The 22,103-nt window shown below is 50.9% G+C and overlaps 1 protein-coding gene across 4 annotated transcripts in view; it reads left to right on the top strand.

The window, feature by feature from the left end:
- The window catches only part of DOP1B (DOP1 leucine zipper like protein B), a 125,023-nt gene that overhangs the window by 23,830 nt on the left and 79,090 nt on the right, over positions 1-22,103 (top strand). For 3 of the 4 annotated variants that reach the window (XR_009697016.1, XM_061167349.1, XM_061167348.1), the window contains exons 3-7: positions 10,642-10,823; positions 11,224-11,394; positions 18,137-18,326; positions 20,732-20,830; positions 21,156-21,279. Coding sequence is in view for 3 of the 4 variants with exons in the window: in XM_061167349.1 (XP_061023332.1) it covers positions 10,642-10,823; positions 11,224-11,394; positions 18,137-18,326; positions 20,732-20,830; positions 21,156-21,279 (766 nt within the window). In the remaining variant the exon portion in view is untranslated. The remainder of the gene's footprint in view (positions 1-10,641; positions 10,824-11,223; positions 11,395-18,136; positions 18,327-20,731; positions 20,831-21,155; positions 21,280-22,103) is intronic. The other variant, XM_061167351.1, reaches the window with a different exon arrangement.

Here is a 22,103-nt window from a genome sequence, read left to right as displayed (position 1 = left end):
GCAGTAAGGTAAACCAGATGCAAAAGAAATGATCTTTAAGAAAATTTTAAAAGAGAAAAAAAAAAAATGTGTCCTATTGGGTCTCTACCGGATGCAGGAGGCTGAGTGAACCGCTGTGTCCTGGGCTTTGCGGGCAGCTTTATGGCTGGGATCGCAAGGCGTGGATGAGAACTGACTCAGTAAGGGCGCAGCTCTGCGGGCTTGCTCTCAGCGTTGATCAGAAAGCAGTACAGCAACACGCGAGTCAAGGACCTTTTTCAGCAGAAAGTTTGTCCTGAATGAAGGAGTTGGACCCGTTTCACTCCCTCCCCCCACCATGAAAACTGAAGCTGACCTCGCTGGCTACCTGGGATCCTGGCCCCCCGCCCCAGCTCTCGGAGGCTGTGGTTACATGCCAGTCTCCCCAGCTGTCTCCTGCCCGCCCCAAGCCGGTGAGGTGGCCAGTCACTGCCATCTTAGGGCAGGCCGGGTGCTCTCCGGTGAGGCTTGCTTTAACACGGGAAGTCCTGGCGGTTTGTCCGTACGCAGTGTCTGTCCTGTTTTTATTCCATGTGAAGGGCACTGTTGCTGTCCCTGGCAAGTATTTAGCGAGTGTTCAAGCTTGTGCCACCTAGCCAGTCTGACTCACCTGCAGCTTCATTTTTGTGGCATGAGATGAACATCCTTATAAAAATGACTGACTTCCAGAAGGAAGACATGCAGGGCCGTACCATCTGCTTGACAAGAGCCGGGGTTTTAAATTGGCTTCCTCAGCATCCCTTTATAGACGAGCGTCAGGCATTCATCAGGCGTCCTGAGGTCAGCACTAACACTGGGAGGGCAGGTCTGGGCTGTCATTTTCAGATTAATTTATATTAGAGTATGGAGAAGGAAGTGGCAATCCACTCCAGTGGTCTTGCCTGGAGAGTCCCATGGACGGAGGGGACTGGTGGGCTGCAGTCCATGGGGTAGCAAAGAGTTGGACACAACTGAGTGATTAACACACACATATTAGAGTGTAGTTGCTTTTCAGCATTGTGTTTAGTATCCACTGTCAGCAGAGTGAATCAGTTATCCATATACATGGATCCACTCTTTGTTAGGTTCTTTTCCCATATGGCTCATTGGACTATAGAGTTCACTGTGCTATACAGTAGGTCCTTGTTAGTTATCTGTTTTATATATAGCAGTGTGGACATGTTTTCTTCTAGGAATTTTTAAAGGAAACATTTAAAAATTTATTTTAAGGGTTAGAGCATTTTTAAAATGTAATTTAACTCTCCCCTCACCCATATTATTAAATTACCCTGACATTTTAAAAATTGTGATTAAAATACACATAACATAAAATTTATCATCTTAACCATTTCCAAGTATATTGAGTTACTTTTTGATTCCACGACGTGCCCTTTTGGAATTTTTAATCATGTTTCTTACGTAGATCTGTTTTAATCATGCTGGGAGTCCTGGAGAATATCAGATTGTCAGACTGGATAATGTCAGAGTTAAACAAAAGAGAAACATAGACGTTGCCTTGGGTGGAGTGAAGCGAGACACTTCCTGGTCTCTATTAATGGAGCTCAGATGTGGTTCAGACCTTTTCTTTGCAACTTAGATTTTGTATTTTATTATTTTGTTCTAAGATCAGTCTGCTGAGCCTGTGAATACAATGAGGTTAAAACTATTGTAATTATATCTTAATTATAGCTCAAGGAATACTGTAAAATAATACAGTGCCTGGGTGAAACAAATAAGGAAGTTTAATTTCCTGTCTAATCATATTTTTCCTTTCTGGTTAGCGTGTTAAAAGTAAATTTGAAAACATGGCCATGTTTTCCTTCCCAATTCATCTGTTTCCCTGAGGTATTTATTCTACACTTGTAGAAGAGCGTTTCACTCTAAGTATACATTGTTTTCATTCAGTATTCGTGCCTCAGTGGTGTGTGTGAGTGTGTGTGTGTGTGTATTAAGTTTATTGGCCAGTCACTTTGGGTTTCTGTTTTCCTAAACAACGCAACCCAAACAATGAAGCTTCCCTGGAAATATTCCCTGAGCTTAGCTCACTGGAGAAGTCTCTTGCCAAAGTGAAATGCCTGGATGGAGGCTGGAAAGAGGAAGGCAGAGTCAGGGTGGGCCTCCCTGACCTGAACCGGGTCCAGCCCTGGCGGCTCTTAAACAGCTCGAGGGGCAGGAGGAGGGAACTGGGTGTTTTCAAGCTCTAGCCAGTGGGACTCGGTTCTGAGGTGAGGAGGCACTATATTGCTAACTAAAGGGTAAGAAACTCTAACTCTTGAGAGGCTGGACCAAGTCCCTGGGGCCCTTCAGGACGGTTAAAAAAGAGGCCCTTTGCTCTCTGGTCAGGAAAGAGTGTTCAGTTTAATCCAAGGCGTGAACGTCACTCAGGAGTTCATGGTCCTTGCAGCTCAAGACCGGTCCGGCAAGAGCAGCTGGGTGAACACAGCATTCATTTCTTTCTTGGTTGTTGGTGGTGAAATATACAGAAAGTAAAATTCACCGTTTTAACTGTTTCTGAGCGTGCAGTCCAGTGACATGGAGCGTCCTTCACTGCAGTGCAGCCGTCACCACCGTTTATCCCAGAACTTTTGCCTCTTCCTGAGCTGGAAACGCCCTGTCCATTAAACTCACCTCCGTTCCCCCTCTCCCCAGCCGCTGGGCACCACCAGTTACTTTCTCTTATCAGTCGACTACACTATACACCTCATATAAGTGGGATCGTATAATATCTTTGTCTTTTTGTGTCTGGCTTATTTCATGCCGTGTCTTCAAGGTTCATCCATGCTGTAGCACATGTCAGGATTTCCTTCCTTTCTAAGGCTGAATAATATTCCATTGTACGTCCAGACCACATCTGTTCATCCATTCATCCATCGATGGGCTCTTGGGTTATTTCCACCTTTGGGCTATTGCGAATTGTAGTGCACTGAACATGGGTGTGCATATAACTCTCTGAGTCCCTGCTTTCAGTTCTTTTGGGTGTGTGCCCAAAAATGGAGTTGCTGGATCAAATGGAATTAATAATTTGGTAAGCAAATCAAGTGTTTAATACTGTGAGGAGCACAGCGGCTGACCCATCTTATATTCCCAAGAGCAGTGCTCAGCACTCAGTTTTGAAACCTCACTCTTGCCTGGAAAATCCCATGGATGGAGGAGCTGGGTAGGCTGCAGTCCATGGGGTCGCTATGAGTCGGACCCGACTGAGCGACTTCACTTTGACTTTTCTCTTTCTTGCATTGGAGAAGGAAATGGCAACCCACTCCAGTGTTCTTTCCTGGAGAATCCCAGGGACGGGGGAGCCCGGTGGGCTGACGTCTATGGGGTCACACAGAGTCGGACACGACTGAAGAGACTTAGCTAGGACAGAGTTGCTCCGAGGACAAGGTCTCCTTCTTCAAAAGCAGCAGAAGCTGAGGGCACCAGGAGCCCACCAGGCTCCTTCCAGAGGAGCTGCAGCAGAATGCCTCCCCCCGCCCCAACTTCCCACTGGGAAGTGTCTTAGTGGGCCGGCCATGCTGGCCAGATGCTTAGCTTATGCCCCAGGGTGACAGCGCTGGTGCTGGGGTTAACAGCCCACAAGCAGAGGTGCTCCTGCATCCAGGGTGTCTGGGTGAAGAAAGCCACCAGGGCTGAACCTGCACTCGGTGCTCTGAATACATAACAGCCAGAGCGAGGAATACATCTTTAGATAACTCCTGTCCTAAGTTTTCCTTAAAGACATGGAGCCGATTCTCTCCATGCATTAGTCCTCAGTGAGACAGTGGGAAAGTCTCATGAAAATAGAGACTATATATATATATAGATAGATTTTTTTTTTAATCTATTAGGTGTGTATGTATTTGGCTGCACCAGGTCTTAGTGGCATCACGTGGGATCTTCTGTCTTCATTGCAGCATCTGGGATCTAGCTCCCTATCCAAGGATTGAACCAAGGACCCCTGCATTGGGAATGCAGAGTCTTAGTCACTGGTGTGTGTGTGTGTGTGCGCTCAGTCGTGTCCGACTCTGTGACTCCATGGATCATAGCCTGCCAGGCTCCTCTGTCCATGGAATTCTCCAGGCAAGAATACTGGAGTGGATAGCCATTCCCTTCTCCAGGGGATCTTCCCTACCCAGGGATCGAACCTGGGTTTCCTGCATTGCAGGCAGACTCTTTACCACTGAGCCACCTGGGAAGGTGATTTTTCCAGTAGTCATGTACGGATGTAAGAGTTGAACCGTGAAGAACGCTGAATGCTGAAGAATTGATGCTTTCAAACTGTGGTGATGGAGAAGACTCCTGAGAGTCCCTTGGACAGCAAGGAGGTCAAACCAGTCAATCCTAAAGGAAATCAACACTGAGTATTCATTGGAAGGACTGATGTTGAAGCTCTAATATTTTGGCCATGTGATGGGAATAGCCAACTCATTGAAAAAGACCCTGATGCTGGTAAACATTGAGGGCAGGGGGAGAAGGGGGCAACAGAGGATGAGATGGTTGGATGACATCATTGACTCAATAGACAGGAGTTTGAGCAAATTCCAGGAGATGGTGAAGAACAGGAAAGCCTGGTTTGCTGCAGTCCATGGGGTCGCAAAGTGTCAGACATGCCTGAGTAACTGAACAACAATTCCTCAAACGTTCTTCTTAAGACATCTAACTAGTGTCCTTATTTACTTTTGTGACAATAAAGGACGTTATTTGTAAGTGATTAGATTTCAGTCATTTCCTTTAAAATGCAGTGCATTTTGTCTCCATCTTTAAATCTGATTCTAGCACTATGGCTCAGATCATGAACTCCTTATTGCCAAATTCACACTTAAATTGAAGAAAGTAGGGATAACCACTAGACCATTCAGGTATGACCTAAATCACATCACTTATGACTATACAGTGGAAGTGAGAAATAGATTCAAAGGATTAGATTTAATAGACAGAGTGCCTGAAGAACTATGGACAGAGGTTTGTGACACTGTACAGGAGGCAGTGATCAAGACCATCCCCAAGAAAAAGAAATGCAAAAAGGCAAAATGGTTGTCTGAGGAGGCCTTACAAATAGCTGAGAAAAGAAGAAAAGTGAAAGGCAAAGGAGAAAAGGAAAGATATACCCATCTGAATGCAGAGTTCCATAGAATAGCCAGGGGAGTTAAGACAGCCTTCTCAGTGATCAATGCAAAGAAATAGAGGAAAATAATAGGATGGGAAAGACTAGAGATCTCTTCAAGATAATTAGAGATACCAAGGGAACTTTTCATGCACAGATGGGCACAATAAAGGACAGAAATGGTATGGACCTAACAGAAGCAGAAGATACTAAGAAGAGGTGGCAAGAATCCACAGAAAAACTATACAAAAAAGATCTTCATGACCAAGATAACCACAATGGTGTGATCACTCTCCTAGAACCATACATCCTGGAATGAGAAGTCAAGTGGGCCTTACGAAGCATCACTACGAACAGAGCTAGTGGAGGTGATGGAATTCCAGTTGAGCTCTTTCAGATCCTGAAACATGATGCTGTGAAAGTGCTGCATTCAACATGCCAGCAAATTTGGAGAACTCAGCAGTGGCCACAGGACTGGAAAAGGTCAGTTTTCATTCCAGTCCCAAAGAAAGGCAATGCCAAAGACTGCTCAAACTACTGCACGGTTGCACTCATCTTACATGCTAGTAAAATAATGCTCAAAATTTTCCAAGCTAGGCTTCAACAGTATGTGAACCGTCAACTTCCAGATGTTCAAGGTGGATTTAGAAAAGGCAGATGAACCAGAGATCAGATTGCCAGCATCCGTTGGATCATTGAAAAAGCAAGAGAGCTTTTTCTAAGCAGAAGAGCTTTCAATACTAGACCACCTGACCTGCGTCCTGAGAAATGTGTATGCAGGTCAAAAAGCAGCAGTTAGGACTGGGCATGGTACAACAGACTGGTTCCAAATCGGGAAAGGATACGTCAAGGCTGTATATTGTCACCCTGCTTATGTAACTTGTATGCAGAGTACATCATGAGAAATGCTGGACTGGATGGAGCACAAGCTGGAATCAGGATTGCTGGGAGAAATATCAATAACCTCAGATATGCAGATGGCACCACCCTTATATGGCAGAAAGCAAAGAACTAAAGAGCTTCTTGATGAAAGTGTAAGAGGAGAGTGAAAAAGTTGGCTTAAAGCTCAACAGTCAGAAAACTAATATCATGGCATCCAGTCCCATCACTTCATGGCAAATAGATGGGGAAACAGTGACTGACTTTATTTCGGGGGGCTCCAAAATCACTGCAGATGGTGACTACAACCACTAAATTAAAAAATGCTTGCTCCTTGAAAGAAAAGTTATGACCAACCTAGACAGCTTATTAAAAAGCAGAGACATTACTTTGCCAATAAATGTCCGTCTAGTCAAAGCTATGGTTTCTCCAGGAGTCATGTATGGACGTGAGAGTTGGACTATAAAGAAAGCTAAGCACCAAAGAATGGATATTTATGAACTGTAGTGTTGGAGAAGACTCTTCAGAGTCCCCTGGACTGCAAGGAGATTCAACCAGTCAATCCTAAAGGTGATCAGTCCTGAATATTCATTGGAAGGACTGATGCTGAAGCTGAAACTATAATACTGATGCAAAGAACTGACTCATTTGAAAAGACCCTGATGCTGCGATAGATTGAAGGCAGGAAGAGACAGGGACAACAGAGGATGAGATGGTTGGATGGCATCATTGACTCAATGGACATGAGTGTGCGTAAACTCCAGGTGTTGGTGATGGACAGGGAGGCCTGTCGTGCGGCAGTCCATGGGGTCGCAAAGAGTTGGACATGACTGACTGTACTGAACTGAACTGTCATAATAAGAGGAGATGCTTGTTGATTGCTTACTCTGTGGTAGACCCTGTGGGTGATATATCATGATGCTTGCAACTTAGTGAGGCCCCTTTATTCCTGTGAAACTGCGACCCAGAAAGGTTAAGGGGTTCACCCAACAGAGGATGGAACTGAATTCCAGACTGTGACCCCGAAGCTTGTGTACTTAAACCAGACATTATAATAACCTCTGTCTCATTGTTTGTGTAACCTCAGTTTTGAAGCACTTATTAAATTCCAGCCTCTGCAAGAAGTGTGTTAACAAAATCACTATGACCCAAGCACTATTTTAGTCCCATTATTTGTGATGAGAGTGGTACAGAGGGCAATCTGTATCATAGCTGCTCCAAGGAGCAAGCTTGCAAATACTGTCTGACCAAATCCTGACTGTGGGCTTGATGAACCCAGTTCATGATCTCTGGGTGTCTCTGCTCTACTCCTGAACCTGTGTGGTTTCATCTGACTTGCCAATCTGATGGGTGAAAAGAAGAGCACTTCACGGAAGTTTTAATTTGTGTTCTTTTTAATCAGAAAGGATGAGCACCTCGTTTTTCTAAGTACTGTCTGATTCTGTCCTTTGTTCTTAGTTGCTCAGTTGTTTCTGACTCTTTGTGACCCTGTGGATTGTGTCACTCCAGGCTTCCCTGTCCCCCCCACTGTCTCCCAGAGTTTGCTGGAACTCATGTCTCTTGAGGCGGTGATGTCTTCCAACCATCTCATCCTCCGTTGTCCCCTTTGTTCTTGCTGGTCTTCAAATCTGACAGCTTCCTTCATCTTCAGCGTGCCTGTCACTCAGAGGCCCTGACCCCTGACTTGGGTATGATGTGTTTGCTTGGGTTAGCGTGGGCAGAGTACAGTGAACAATTCATTCCACATGTTCTGGTAGGGTCTCAGTTCTCAGTTATGTTTCTTTAACAAAATTAAATGGAGTAACAATTTTAAAGGAGAAAGCAATAGCAGCCAGCCTTGTTCATTTGGAATGAATGGCTGTGCTTCCTTGTAATTCCATTTATATGGGAAGATTTGTATCAGTCAGGAGAGGCGAGGTTATGCCATGGTAACGAACAATTCCCCAAGACAAAGAGCTCAGTGGTTTTCACAGGATGGTTGAGTTCTGCCTCTGTGGCTCAGTGGGTGGTTTCTGCTGTCTGTAATTTCTCAGGGGCCCAGTCTGGGAGGGGCTGCAGTTCGTGGCGGGGTCTCCATGATCTTAGAAGCAGGCAAAGAAAACCCATTGGGCCTTGAAATCGGCTTCTGAAGCCTTTACCGGGAGTGACACATGATGCCACTCAGCTCACTGGCCAGGGTAGGTCATGGTGCCCACCCTGGTGTTCAGAAGGGTGGAGAAATGAGATCCTGCTGACGTACAGCCCTGGGGCTGGGGGTGGACAAACACTTGCGGGTCCCAGGTGACCCCCTTAGGAGCAGCAGCCCATCTTCTGCACCTCGAGTAGCAGAGGTCCTGAGACTGTGCTGAGCAGAAGTGAGATTGTGACTTAAACAGCAAGAGGTCTGCCTGATGGACGTAACAGGTGAGGCCAGGCTGGTTCTCCTCCTCTGGGATCAGGGAGAAAGCCCAGGACCCAAGTATCGAGAGCCCGGTGGGTCACAGACGTGGTTTCCTAAGAGCCTTGTCATCAGGATCGGCCAGCTCACACCTGTTGAGCCCAGGTGGGGCGTTCCGATCCCACCTCCCTTTCTGCGTGTCCGAAAGTCGTCAGATGCGCTCTGTCCTGTGGATTTCCCACGGTCATCTTCTCTTGGCCTCAATGCCTCAGTTCTCATCTGCTGTCAGAGCACATCGTGCCAGGTCACTGCCTCAATTTTTTTTTTTTTTAACACGAGCACATTAAAAGACACTGGTTGGCTTTCCCTTTCTTTTAAGTCATCCAACTCTTACAAATAATATTTTAAGGTATTTCTTGATGATCTCGAGATGATGTTTTTTTTTTCTTTAGAGGTAGTTTTATTGATTTTGAGAGTTCAGTTTACTTTATGCTTCTGGTGGAAAATGTCATTTTCCTTCTTTTCCCTTGACTTCCTGCATAGCCTCAGTGTGTGTGTTAGAGTTGAGATCATTTTCCTTGCTTCTAGAAAGCAAGCTGTCACGGGCCTGAGACCATACGGCTCTGACACACGTCGGGTGATGTTCCTGTGAGCTGTCTGCCTTGGGAGGGGTCACTGGGCGGAGAGAGGTTTCGAGAAAATCAGAGGAAGAAGGCAGATCCGGCCCCATACAGCTCACATAGCTCAGCCCGGGAGCGGATGGTGCTTCGCTCCACGCTGCCCGTCAGCGACACTTGGAACCCGACGGAGCACAGCTCCATGGGCACCCTGCCCTGGGGGGGACGCTCTTGCCTCCCTGAGTAGGTGCTGAGCTGAGTCCAGTGAGGAGAACATTCAGGCAGAGCTGCTGGGGGTCGGCGGGGGGCAGGCAGGGTCCTCTGTGGACCTGTGTTGTTAGAAAGTTTGAAGCCAAAGCATTGAGAGATGGGGCTGGTGAATCGGGCTGGAGTCCGCCGTGGAGGCCTTCTTGAGCAGCTTTGTAAGAAGCGTGGACTTCACCCTGTCAGCTTTCAGTAAATATTTGTGTGAGTCATGTGGATTGTTCCACGGGAAGGGCAGGCATTTGGTGTATAAGACTGAGTCACGAGGACCCACCCAGCGCTCTCGGAGCGGCCACTCGATGCCGTGAGGAACAGCATGGACCTGCCCCCAGGAGGGAGGCGCCCTGTTAGGAGGAAGTCCACCCACCATATTTCTCAGGCACAGCAAACACCCAGGGATGCCCTAGCACAGACCAGGCCCACAGTCCTGGCTTCCCAACTGGCGCTAGTGGTAAAGAACCTGCCTGCCAATGTAGAAGCCGCAAGAGACAGGAGTTCGAGCTCTGGGTTGGGAAGATCCCCTGGAGGAGGGCGTGGCAACCCACTCCAGTATTCTCGCCTGGAGAATCCCACGGACAGAGGAGCCTAGAGGGCTACCGTCTATGGGGCTGCAAAGAGCTGGACACGACTGGGTGACTTAGCGCACACATAGGCCTGTGTCCTGCTGGAGGAGGCCCGCTCGGGGTGGGGGTGGGGACTGTCATCCCACACCAGCAGGGATCTGACTTCCTCCTGTGGAACTTACTGGTGAAGATGCCGGGAGTCCTGGCCTAGAAGCACATGGCTCCCCATCTCTGCCAGATGCCCCCCCTCTGACCCCCCGAACCACACTCAGAACACCTGGCCGTGCAGCGCAGCTGGGAGGTTGATGGGAAATGCAGGCCTTCGGCGGCTCACACACAGGGCTCTTCTCAGGGACGGGGAGGTCTGTGTTCTGCTTGGTCGCGGGTATAGACTCGAGGCTTCCGCAGACAGAGCATGCGGCTTCACAGGAAGCTGGCCTGATGGAGACAGAGGCCCTTTGGAGGGAACGCATGTATGGCATGCTTAGCCGTGTCTGTCTCTGTGACCCCATGACTGAAGCCCACCAGGCTCCTCTGTCCATGGGATTTTCTAGGCAAGAATGCTGGAGTGGGTCACCATTTCCTTCTCTGTTGAAGGGACACAGGGTCTCCCCCAGTCTTGAATCCATGCCCTGTGTCCCCTCCAGCAATGCGAGGGGCTCCCCCAGCCCTGTCTCCCCGACGCTGGCTCGCAGCCCTGGACCCTGAGCCCTCCGGAGTGTCCCTGTGTCTTCCTGTCCGCTCACATCCTGCCTCTTACACCCACGTCACAGCCTGCTGGGTTCTTCCTGGCCTCAGTGTCTGCATGCTCCTCTGTCCGCGTCACCACCTTCTTCCTCCCCTGCCTCTCCTCTTGTTTTCCAGGCTCTGCAGAGTAACCTGAGATATTCCCTGTTGCCCAGGCGGCTCGTCATCAGCAAGAGATTAGCCCAGTGCCTGCATCCCGCCTTGCCCAGTGGCGTGCACTTAAAAGCCCTAGAAACCTACGAGATCATCTTTAAGATCGTGGGGACCAAATGGCTGGCCAAGGATTTGTTCCTGTACAGGTAATGCTAGCTTCACCCACGACTTCCCTCTTCTATTCCCCAAGGAATCCATGTTTTGGTTCGCCAGAGCAGAAAAGGATGCACAAAGGGAACCACGCAGGGATGCGTCCGTTCGCCACAAAGCCGTCTGTCAGGAGGTTCCCCCAGCGCCCGCCCTCCGGAGTCCGTCCTCCCTGACTTTTCCCCCTGAGCTGAAATGCCCTGTGTGCACACTGCCTGTGGCCTGCCCGGGGCCCGCACTGCGTGGTAACCGTCCCTGGACGGCTGGGCACCTCCGTCACCAGCGTAGACGGCCGGCTGGCGGCTCTCGAGACCCCCTGGGGCTGGCTGACCCCTCGGAGCTTCTGAGCAGGCCTCTCATTTTCCCTCCTCTCCCTTTTTTTTTCCTCTGCCCCCAAAGCTGCGGGCTGTTCCCGCTTCTGGCGCACGCAGCCATGTCGGTGAGACCCGTGCTGCTCGGCCTATACGAGAAGTACTTCCTACCCCTGCAGAAGCTGCTGCTGCCGAGCCTCCAGGCCTTCGTTGTCGGCCTGCTGCCCGGCCTGGAGGAGGGCTCGGAGATCTATGACAGGTGGGTGTCGGCCAGAGCCTTTGGCCCCCCACCCCCCGGTGTAGGGGGTGCCTGCTTGTGTTTCATTCCCCTGCTTTGTGAGAAATGGGGGAGACATGCGGAGAAGACCTCGGAAGCAGGGTAGGTGCAGAAGTCAGGCCAACATTCACATTTCTGTGGCGTCTCTGCCTGACGAAGTACCGCGTGCCCCTTCGAATTTTACCACGTTTCCAGGTGAGGGTCAGGAGGTAAGAGAGTTCCCCAGAGTCTCTCGGTCTGTGGGCGGCAGGAGATGGGGTTCTGCCTCTTAACGTGTCAGGTTCTGAAGTTTTGCTCCCTCCTTCTGTATACTCGTGAACGTGAAAGCATTCGTCGCTCAGTCATGTCCGACTCTCCGAGAACTTACGGACTGGAGCCTGGCCGGCTCCTCTGTCCATGGGGATTCTCCTGGAATACCTGGAGGGGTTTGCCATGCCCTCCTCCAAGGGGATCTTCCCGACCCAGGGATCGAACCCAGGTCTCCAGCATTGCAGGCAGATTCTTTACTGTCTGAGCCACCAGTGAAGCCCATTGTTTACTAGGCTGCTTCCAAATGAAAAAGCAAGGCTGGGTTTCATTGATGGGTAGGGCTCGGCTTGATGAGTTTCAAGCACCTTGGAGAAATTTGGCAAGCTCACAGGCATAGAAGTTCATGCAATGGTGTCTGTCTGTTTTTCTTTCTTTCAATTGGAGGCTAATTACAATATTGTGGTGGTTTTGGTCACTGCTTAGGATGGTAAAGAATCCCCCGGCAATGTGGGAGACCTGAGTTCGATCCCTGGGTTGGGAAGATCCCCTGGAGAAGGCAACGGCTACCCACTCCAGTATTCTGGTCTGGAGAATTCCATGAACTGTATAATCCATGGGGTTGCAAAGAGGTGGACACGGCTGAGTGTCTTTCACTCAAGATGGGAGAGAGGATTTATCTGTTCAGACCATGGCATGTACCTAGAGAATCATTTCTGGAGAATCGTAGTGTGAAAACTCAACTTCCAGGGTGTGAACTGTTCTGAGTGATGCCCCAGTGATGAGCCTCTCTTCACAGGACCCGTTTCCAGAGCCCACATGCAGCTGGTCAGGAGGTCCAGAAACCTGCGTGCTTGCACAAGTTTCCACGTGATGACCCAAAGCCCTGCTCAAATCTTCCCCACACCAGGGGTCCCAGCCATGCCACCTTTGCCTTATGGTGTCAGCTGTGGCTGGAGGGTCGGGGGCATGGAGTGGAAGCAGGGAATCCATCCAAGGCCCACTCAGAGTGCGCCCCTCAAAAAAACCAAATAATCAGAATGTTTGCAGGATGGTGGCTGGTGACCCAGGGTGCCTTAAAGTCATGAGCATCCATCCTGGCGTTTGAAATGCACTTGGCCTGTTTCAGGTTTCCACTCAGAACGGGTGGTGGCTCTCCACCTCCCCATGGGGAATCCACCTCGGTGACCTGCCGAGTCACTAGCATCCACTTCCCTCGGAGGCAGGGTCCGTCTCGTTGCTGTTTTAAACCCAGCACCATGGCCTGCGAGGCTGGGTGGGCGTGTGGGTTCAGGAAGAATCAGGGTCATGCAGAGTTAACAAGCCAACCTTTGCCCAACTCTGCTCTTCACTCCTAGCCCCAGGCTCTTTCTAGAAGTTCTGGTCCATTCGTGTTTTCCTAACAGATGTTTGCTGTAAATGCTTCCCCCCACTGCCCGCCATCATCTAAAGATGAGCACTTCAGCTCCCACAGTGTAAGGCAATTTTTTTTTGACCTGTAAGAATGAATCACACCAGAAACCTGTCAGCAGTCAGGGTATTGTTATACATTCTCCCGGCTGATCAGTGAATGTTCATTTGAACAGTTGCTCCAGCCGATGAGCACGAGTGTTTTCTCCTAATATTATGATTTCTCAACATTCAGCCGCGAGCTGAGTAAAGCTCCGTGAGTCACGGGGTACACGCGGCTGTGACACAAAGCCCGATCCGGCGTCTGCAGTGCTCAGAGGTACGAGCGACCGGCCTTCCGAGGTGAAGGCTGAGGCAGGGTTGTGTGGTCTCTGGGCGTGGGTGTGTGGGCCCAGTGATCAGGTGGCTACATGTATCCAGGTCAGTTTGAGAGGGTTCCTTCCTAACCTGCTCAGGAATTGAGTCAGACACCCCCACCCCCCCACCCCCAGGAGATGCTCTGCAGAGGGTCTGGGGGCGGGGCAGTCACGATGTCCGAGCGGGTGGAAGATGCTGAGGGGTGGGTGAGTGAGCATGTCGGCGCTGCTGAGTCATGGGTTTCGTGGAGGCGGGGGCAGTTTCTGGTCCATGTTTGTCAGTGAACCATAAGGCAATGGAGATTTTGGCCGGTGTTCTGACTTGTTACTCACCCTGGCTTTCTAATAACCCTTTGATGTCCACAAACCACTCCCACCCAGAATCCCTTTTGTAAAGTGCGCACGAGGTGCCCACGTGGCTTGCTGTGGGTTGCTATACGAGGAAGACAGGGTTCGTGGTTGGAAAGCAGGCAAAACCCGGCTCCCCAGACATGACCCTTGAACTCGGTGGCTCTCGGCCTAGGATGGCTCCGGCCCCCGGGGGACACTTGGCGACACCTGAGTACATTTCTTGGGTGTTACAGCGGGGTGGGGCGGGCACTCCTGGCATCTCGTGGGTAGAGGTGAAGGGTGTGCCTGAACGTCCCAGGATGCACACGATTGCCGCCACTGCAAAGGAGGGCCCAGCCCCAGGGGTCCACGTGATACAGGATGAGAAACCCTGATTTAAATGGCAGTGGGCAAATCTTCACTGGCCTCTCTTCTGGCCAAGGCCAGCACCACACTGATGAAGCCCTGCTGGTCCCAGAGTTTTCTCCCCCCTGTTGTTCAGTCGCTAAGTTTCGTCCAACTGTTTGCAACCCCAGCCCCACGGACTGCAGCACGCCAGGCCTCCCTCTCCTTCACAGTCTCCCAGAGTTGGCCCAGGTTTACATCCGTTGAATTGGTGATGCCATCCAACCATCTCATCCTCTGCCGCCCTCCTCTCCTTTGACTTTCAATCCTTCCCAGCATCAGGGTCTTTTCCAGTAGTCAGCTGTTCGCATCAGGTGGCCAAAGTGTTGCAGCATCAATGTCAGCATCGGTCCTTCCAGTGAGTATTCGGGGGTTGATTTCCCCCGTATTTGGCGTGTATCTGATGTGGTACAGGGCGCTGTTGTTATTGCCCTGCTGGTTCAGATGGTCATGCCCCAGGCTATTTGGTCTCATGACAGTTCAGCTTCCATGAGGGTCCATTCAGCAAGTGACCATGCGGCCAGAGTCAGGAAGTGCCCGGGGCCTGCGGCACACAGCCTGCCTTCCTCACTGGCTGTCGGTTGAGTAGAAGAGTGTCAATGTCATAGGAATGAGCTTGCGTTCACAGAGGACAAAAGCAGCAGCTAAAGTGACTGAGGAAGGGGTTCGGGGTTGGTGTGTGTGTTTCGTTTTATTAACTGTTGATTTTAAATAGAGAAGATTTCCATTCTGGATGCTAAACCATGCACGCTTATTTTGGAACTTCACAGTTAAGGTGATATGAGTAATTCTCTAGTAGACAGTTAATCCGCCTTTTTTTTTTTTTTTTTCCCTGATAGCTCAGTTGGTAAAGAATCTGCTTGCAACGCAGGAGACCCTGGTTCGATTCGTGAGTTGGGAAGACCCACTGGAGAAGGGATAGGCTACCCACTCCAGTATTCTTGGGCTTCCCTTGTGGCTTAGCTGGTAAAGAATCCGCCTGCAGTGTGGGAGACCTGGGTTTGATCCCTGGTTGGGAAGATCCTCTGGAGAAGGAAAAGACTACCCACTCCAGTATTCTGGCCTGGAGAATTCCATAGACTATACAGTCCATGGGGTCGCAAAGAGTCGGACATGTCTGAGCGACTTTGACTTTGGCTTTTGACCCCAGTTATCCTGCTCTTTACTTTGGTCTCCATAGCAGTCTTGTTTAGTTGCTCAGTCGTGTCCAACACTTTTGTGACACCATGGACTGTAGCCCTCTAGGCTCCTGTCCATGGGATTCTCCAGGCAAGAACACTGGAGTGGGTTGTCATTCCCTTCTCCAGGGCATCTTCCCAACCCAGGGATCAAATCTGCCTCTCCTGCATTGGCAGGCGGATTCTTTACCACTAGCACCACCTAGGAGACCCCCCTCCATGGCAGAGTCCTTTCGTAATTGCTTGTTTTTCTGACCTGTAACATCATTTCAATTTTTAATATCCATTCGTTTTTAAGGTAAATTTTTTATTTTTATATTAAACTGCTTTTTTAATGTGAAAGCCACTCAGTCTTGTCTGACTCTTTGCGAACCCATGGACTGTACAGTCCATGGAATTCTCCAGGCCAGAATACTGGAGTGGGTAGCCTTTCCCTTCTCCAGGGGATCTTCCCGACCCAGGGATCGAACCCAGGTCTCTTGCATTGCAGGTGGGTTCTTTACCAGCTGAGCCACAAGGGAAGCCCATTTCTTTAATAAAGAAAAGTGGGCAGTGTTCTCTGAATATTGAAGAAGGGATAGCGTAAGTGGCATTCCCCAGGCTCTTGGACGGTGGAACCCCCTCTACCATAGCCAGTGTTCCATGGAACATGCTTTGGGGATACGCTTTTGTAAGCAAGGGGTAGGAGACAGCAGTGTCCACGCTGTAGTGTTTGTGATGGGTTTTAGCTTGGCGTTGGTCTTGTGTGATAGGGACCCTGGAGAGGGGAGCTCTCCGGGGGCTTCCTGGATTAATCTGCTGCTGTGGGAATCCCTTCCTAGCTCTGGACCGTCCTGTCCGTCCGCTGTGTCCACAGTGACCCGTCTGCCCCACTCACTGTAACTGCAGCTGCTGAACAGTGCTTCTACCCCAAATTAGGGCTTTTGGTGGTTTTCAGAGCTGGGCAGAGATAAGCTGTATTTGTTGGCTCAGCCTTGATAGAAGGCTGATCAGTACCTTTAGCCACTAAACCATTCTGTGTCCTTCTAAGCATTTGGCTGTTTCTGATGCTTCTTCATTTTTTTTTTTTCCTCTGCATCATTCGCTACGAATATTTTATGAGTCAAAAAGGTTCACACTAGATTTAAGGAAAACAGAATTAATTTTTAATGTCGAAAGGTAGTAGATGTTTTTTGGTACGAAATGTTTAAGTATACACTGAGCAAGCTGAACTTGGGCAAACTCCGGGGGATGCTGAGGGACAGGGAGGCCTGGTGTGTTGCGGTCTATGGGGTCACAAAGAGTAGGACGTGACTTAGTGGCTGATCAACAAGAGCAAGCTGCAGGCAGCATGGGTCACAGTAAAACGGAGAGAGTAGCATTCGTCTGACAGTTTTCTGGAGGGCCAGCTATGTGTCAGATGCTCATCTGGGCAATGGGGAGGGTCAGCCACCAGAGCAGACCCATGCTGAGTGTACTCAAGAGACACTTGTGCATTTTCACCCCTTTTCTCCGCCACGGCTGAGAGATGACATGCACACGGCTTTCATTTGTCCCAGGCTCCAGTGCCAGGAAGCAGATATAGGATTGCTGATTCCAAAACCCCACTGCTTTATACTGGGCTTGTCCGCCTGTCTTTTTTTTCCCCCCTGTGGTCGATGCAAATAGAAAGCATGTGAAAGACGGAATCATTTCAGATTTCGAGTCAGACCCCCTCCTTAAGTGAAATCCCTTTGTGGGAGCTGCCTCCACTGTTGTACTGATGAGTGCCGTCACCAGGCCCACAAGTTGCGTCTTCACAGTTGCGGGAAAGGGCCCCGCTAGCCGCAGGCGCCCCCCAAGCGGAGGGGGGCCCGCATCGGTCCGTGTCGGTGGAAAAACAAGCCCACACCGCCCCCCCCCCCCCACCACACCACGCTGCTTCTCTCCCAGGAGGTCCGTCCAAGTGCTGATGTGATGTCCTGGCATCCCAGGTAAAGATAAGACCTGAATCCATGTGGGTGGCCCACAGGAGGGCTTCCCGCAGTGGGAGCTGGGGTGTGGAGGTGTTGGGGGCAGATTGTTGGGAAAACGGCCCCAGACCTTCTAGAACATGCCGGGGGCGGGAAGCCCAGGCAGCCACTGTCCACAGTATTTCTGAAGTCCAGTGTCCCTGGGCACGTGTGGGGCCATGCTCCAGTCAGGGATGTCTTTATCACTGAGTGAGTGAGTGAGAGTCGCTCAGTCGTGTCCGATTCTTTGCGACCCTATGGACCGTAGCCCACCAGGCTCCTCTGTCCATAGGATTCTCCAGGCAAAAATACTGGAGTGGGTTGCCATTTCCTTCTCCAGGGGATCTTCCCGACGAAGGGATCAAACACAGGTCTCCTGCATTGCAGGTGGATTCTTTACTGTCTGAGCCACTATGGAAGTCTTTATCATTACTTAGGTCTTTAATCAGTCATGTCAGCCTTTGTTTTGTTTTGCTTTTTTGGTGCATTAATGGCTCCTCATGCTTTTTATACAGGGAGGCCGGTCTGCTCATCTTGGGGCAGTGGGCCCGCCTCCCACAAGCAGGGTGACATCCGTGGTGAGGCCAGAGGTGGAGACGGATCTCTGTGCCCCCAAGGGGAACATGACCGGTCAGATGCTGCCCTTCGGCCAAGACACGGCCCCTCTTGGTGACCTGTTTGTCCTAGCAAATTCAGTTTTCAGTGACAGCCAGCAGGCGGATGGACAGACACCAAAGGGGCATGCGGCGGCCGCGGCAGCTCAGAATGAGGAAGGTGGCGTTTGCCTGGCCCGCGGGGTGCGCCCTGACGCTGTGCTCTCCCGTCCTAGGACGGACGCGCTGCTGCTGAGGCTGTCCTTGGTGGTCGGCAGGGAGGTCTTCTACGCCGCCCTCTGGGGGAGTGTCCTGGCCAGCCCGTCCATCCGCCTGCCCGCCTCACTCTTCGTGGTGGGCCACATCAACCGGGGAGCACCCGGCCGGGAGCAGAAGTACATGCTGGGGACTGACTACCAGCTCACGGTGGGTGCCCCGGTCCTGGCAGGGGGTGGGGGGCGGGCGGGCACCGCGGGGAGCAGAGGTGTTCCGAGAGACTGGGCAGGCGAGGAGGCGGCCTCACTGTGCGGCCCCCATGGGGACACGGGTCTCTGACACCTGCGTCACCACGTGCGTGTTCACACGTGCTGCTCACACCTGAGCAGGGCCCTTCAGGAGACCCCGCGGCTTCTGCAATACAGGTGGGTCCTGAGAGCCCCCGGCTGGTGGTCTGCTGTTGAGCTGCAGCCGTGTTTTCAGCCCCCACACCCCCATCTCCATCACGCTGACCGCTGACCACCACCTGCAAACCGGCTCCCTCCTCTGGCTCCCGCCGTCCTCCCATGTGTCCTCCTCTCCTCCGGCTGCTCGCACACCTACGTTGTCCAGGCTCGTCAGGGGTCTGGCCCCAGGCCTTCTTCCCTGGAGGTGACCTGCCTTCTCATGACCTTGAAAACGGAATTTCTCAGATCTGTTGTCTTTTCTCCCCAAACTTCTCCAGTTCTCCACTTCAGAATACTGCAGTGGATAGCCTCTCCCTTCTCCAGGGGATCTTCCCAACCCAGGGGTCGAACCCAGGTCTCCTGCATTGCAGGCAGATTCTCTACCAGCTAAGCCACCAGGGAAGCCCAAGAATACTGGAGTGGGTAGCCTATCCCTTCTTCAGGGGATCTGCCTGAACCAGGAATCAAACCAGGGTCTCCTGCATTGCAGGCGGATTCTTTACCAACTGAGCTATCAGGGAAACACTCCCAAACTTCAGTTCAGTTCAGCTCAGTCGTGTCCGACTCTTTGCGATCCCATGGACTGCAGCACGCCAGGCTTCCCTGTCCATCACCACTTCCAGAGCTTGCTCAAACTCATGCTCAAACTCCTGACTTGTGTCCATTGAGTCAGTGATGCCAGCCAACCATCTCATTCTCTGTCATCCTCTTGTCCTCCTGCCTTCAGTCTTTCCCAGCATCAGGGTCTTTTCCAGTCAGTTCTTTGCATTAGGAAGCCAAAGTATTGGAGTTTCAGCTTCAGCATCAGTCCTTCCAATGAATATTCAGGACAGATTTCCTTTAGGATGGACTGGTTGGATCTCCTTGCTGTCCACGGGACTCTGAAGAGTCTTCTCCAACACCACAGTTCAAAAGCATCAGTTCCGCTCTGAGTCACAGCAATTCTCCCTAACTTTACACTTGTTTAATGGCGTGCAGTCTGTCGCCACCTAGTGGTAGACCTTGCTTCAAACTGAACACGTTCAACACTGAATTCAGCGTTAAGAAAGCGGGCAGCGATTCCTTACCCCTCTGAATCCATTCCACTTTGCACCGTGGAAATAATAGATCTTCCTGTGGGGCTCTCCGAGGAAAAGAGTGATGAAGGGACGTCGTCCGATGCTTAGGACAGAGGAGACCCTCACAGACACACTCCCTCCTTCTCTGCCCCTTATTCTCTTCCTCCATTTTCACCTCCCTGCTTTGGCTCCTTTGGTCTTGTTCCCGGACCATCATGTAATTTTCTAACTGATTTCTCCCCATCTCTTCCCTCTCCCATCCAGTGCTTTTTTGGTTGCTACGAGATTTCGCTTTGCTGAAGCATAGGTTTCCTTAGATCTTTTCTGTGCTTGAAAAATTACCTGCTGCCAGCAGATAAAAGTCCATCCTCAGGAGTATCCTGATGGTCTGCTCCCAGGCCCCCACAGGCCTGACTTCCCTCCCGGCCGTCTGCGGTCCCAGAGCCCGCTGCCCCTCCTGACCTGACACGTCTGTGACGCCGTCTTTGCTCGAGCTGGTCCTGCCCTCGTCCCACGTTCACTGCCTGTCTCTTCCCTCCCATCTCAGTGTCCATCTGGCCTGTCTTTCAAGCTCAGCTTCCCCACAAAGCTTCGCTGTTCCCCCAGTTGAACGATCTTACCCTCTCCTCTTCCCGGTTCTCACAGCTTTTTGCTAAAACTCTTCTTATGCCTGGTTTTCTATCCTGCAGCTGTAGCACATCTATCTGCCTCAGAAAGGACCCTCAAAATCCACACTGAATTGGTTTGGAGACCATTTGGCTGGATGTCATTAGAGTTTTAGTATAGTCGGAGGTCCCTTATAGAACCTAAAAATATTTCTTTCTGGGATTGTAGGATCTGAGGTCTTAGAGCCTGGCCATCTGGGCCAAGCCCCTCCACTTCTGAAATGGAACATCGAGGTCTTCCCCACGACACAGAACCCCCACTTAACGTCTGGAGCTAGAACCGTTTCCCATGTTTACACCGTGTTGTTCTGTTCCACATGACGTTAACACGGTGGTTTCAAGACGACCAGGAAAAGTTGTTTTCATTTTTATGACTAAAAAGAATAGCTGCCAATGATGTTCAGTGTCTTGGGTGTGAAATGTTCGTGGCGTTTTGTCCTTTGCAGATCAAGTCCTTATGTGCGTCCCTGTTGGACTCAAACGTGCTGGTGCAAAGAAATAACCTGGAGATTGTCCTGTTCTTCTTCCCCTTTTATACCTGTCTGGTGAGCCATCTGTGTTCTTCCAGGGGCAGTGCTGGTCTTCCCCGAGGCCGTGGGGCCAGCAGGAGAGACCCGAGCCGTCTTGTCAGGAGGGGCGGGCAGGCGCTCGGTGACCGCTATCCGCGGTCAGCTCATTTCTGTGCGGGTGGTGTCTCCATAGCAGAATCACGTATTCTGCCCTGGGCAGCATGTGAAGAACCCACCCCTTTTGAGAACCCCCTCTTGAAGATAAAGCTGTGCGGGCTGGTAAAGAGGGTCCGCATGTCAGAAGGCCAGCGATTTACTGTGTCATCACCTTGCAGTAAAGTTTCCTCCATCCTCCTCCTAGGATTCCAGTGAGAGAGCCATCCCCCTGCTCAGATCTGACATCGTGCGCATCCTCTCAGCTTCCACTCAGACCCTCCTGAGGCGGGATATGTCTCTGAACAGAAGGCTTTACGCCTGGTTACTTGGTATGTAGGGGCTGGAGAGCCAGAGGGAAGGTGCTGGGGGAATCAGTTCTAATCGTGGTGATGCATTTCTGGATGTCGTCAGTGTGGGAAGATGGCATGCAGACCCAGCTGTCAGCTGGTCAGCAGAGTTCTGCCATCTAGCCCGCTGCTTTGGTTATTTTGCAGTCAGTATAGAAAATGCAGGGAAGTAACGGGATCTTTTGGAGAAGGAAATGGCAATCCACTGCAGTGTTCTTGCCTGGAGAATCCCACAGACAGAGGAGACTGGCGGGCTACAGTCCATGGGGCCGCAAAGAGTCAGACACGACTGAGCGACTCACACTTTCACTTTCTTTGGGTGACTTCCGGAGCACGTGGGAACCCCGGTTCATGCTTCTGTGCACGTGTTTTCTTTTGGCCAGACTGCAGGAAAAGAGCCCTTGACTGTCAGTTGAAAGGCTTCATGGGGACAAGCTCAGGAGATCCCAGGGCCTAACAGGTAGCACTTTCTGAGTGTCGCAGATTCCCAAGGTCATGTCCCTAAGAGGAGATGGTGTACAGAGTGATTGTGAAAGGACTCCAGAGCGTCTCTTTTAAAACTTTATTTTTTTAGAGCAGTTTTAGTGTCATAGCAAACCTAAGAGGAAGGTATGGAGAGTTCCCATCTAGCCCTTCTCCCCGAGATGCACGCGGGGCTCCCTGCAACTAGCATCCCCTAGCAGAGCGGCACGTTTATCACAGTTGAGGGACCTGCACCGACACGTTGTCATCATCTCAGTCGCACCACCCCCCCCGCCCCCGTTTATTCCCACTTGGCGCTGTGCATTCTGTGGGTTTAGACAAAG

Source organism: Dama dama, chromosome 19 (genome assembly GCF_033118175.1).
Source record: "Dama dama isolate Ldn47 chromosome 19, ASM3311817v1, whole genome shotgun sequence".
In the NCBI taxonomy this organism is placed as follows: Eukaryota; Metazoa; Chordata; class Mammalia; order Artiodactyla; family Cervidae; genus Dama; species Dama dama.
Note: the sequence above shows the minus strand (reverse complement) of the source record. Positions and strands in the feature narration are given on the sequence as shown.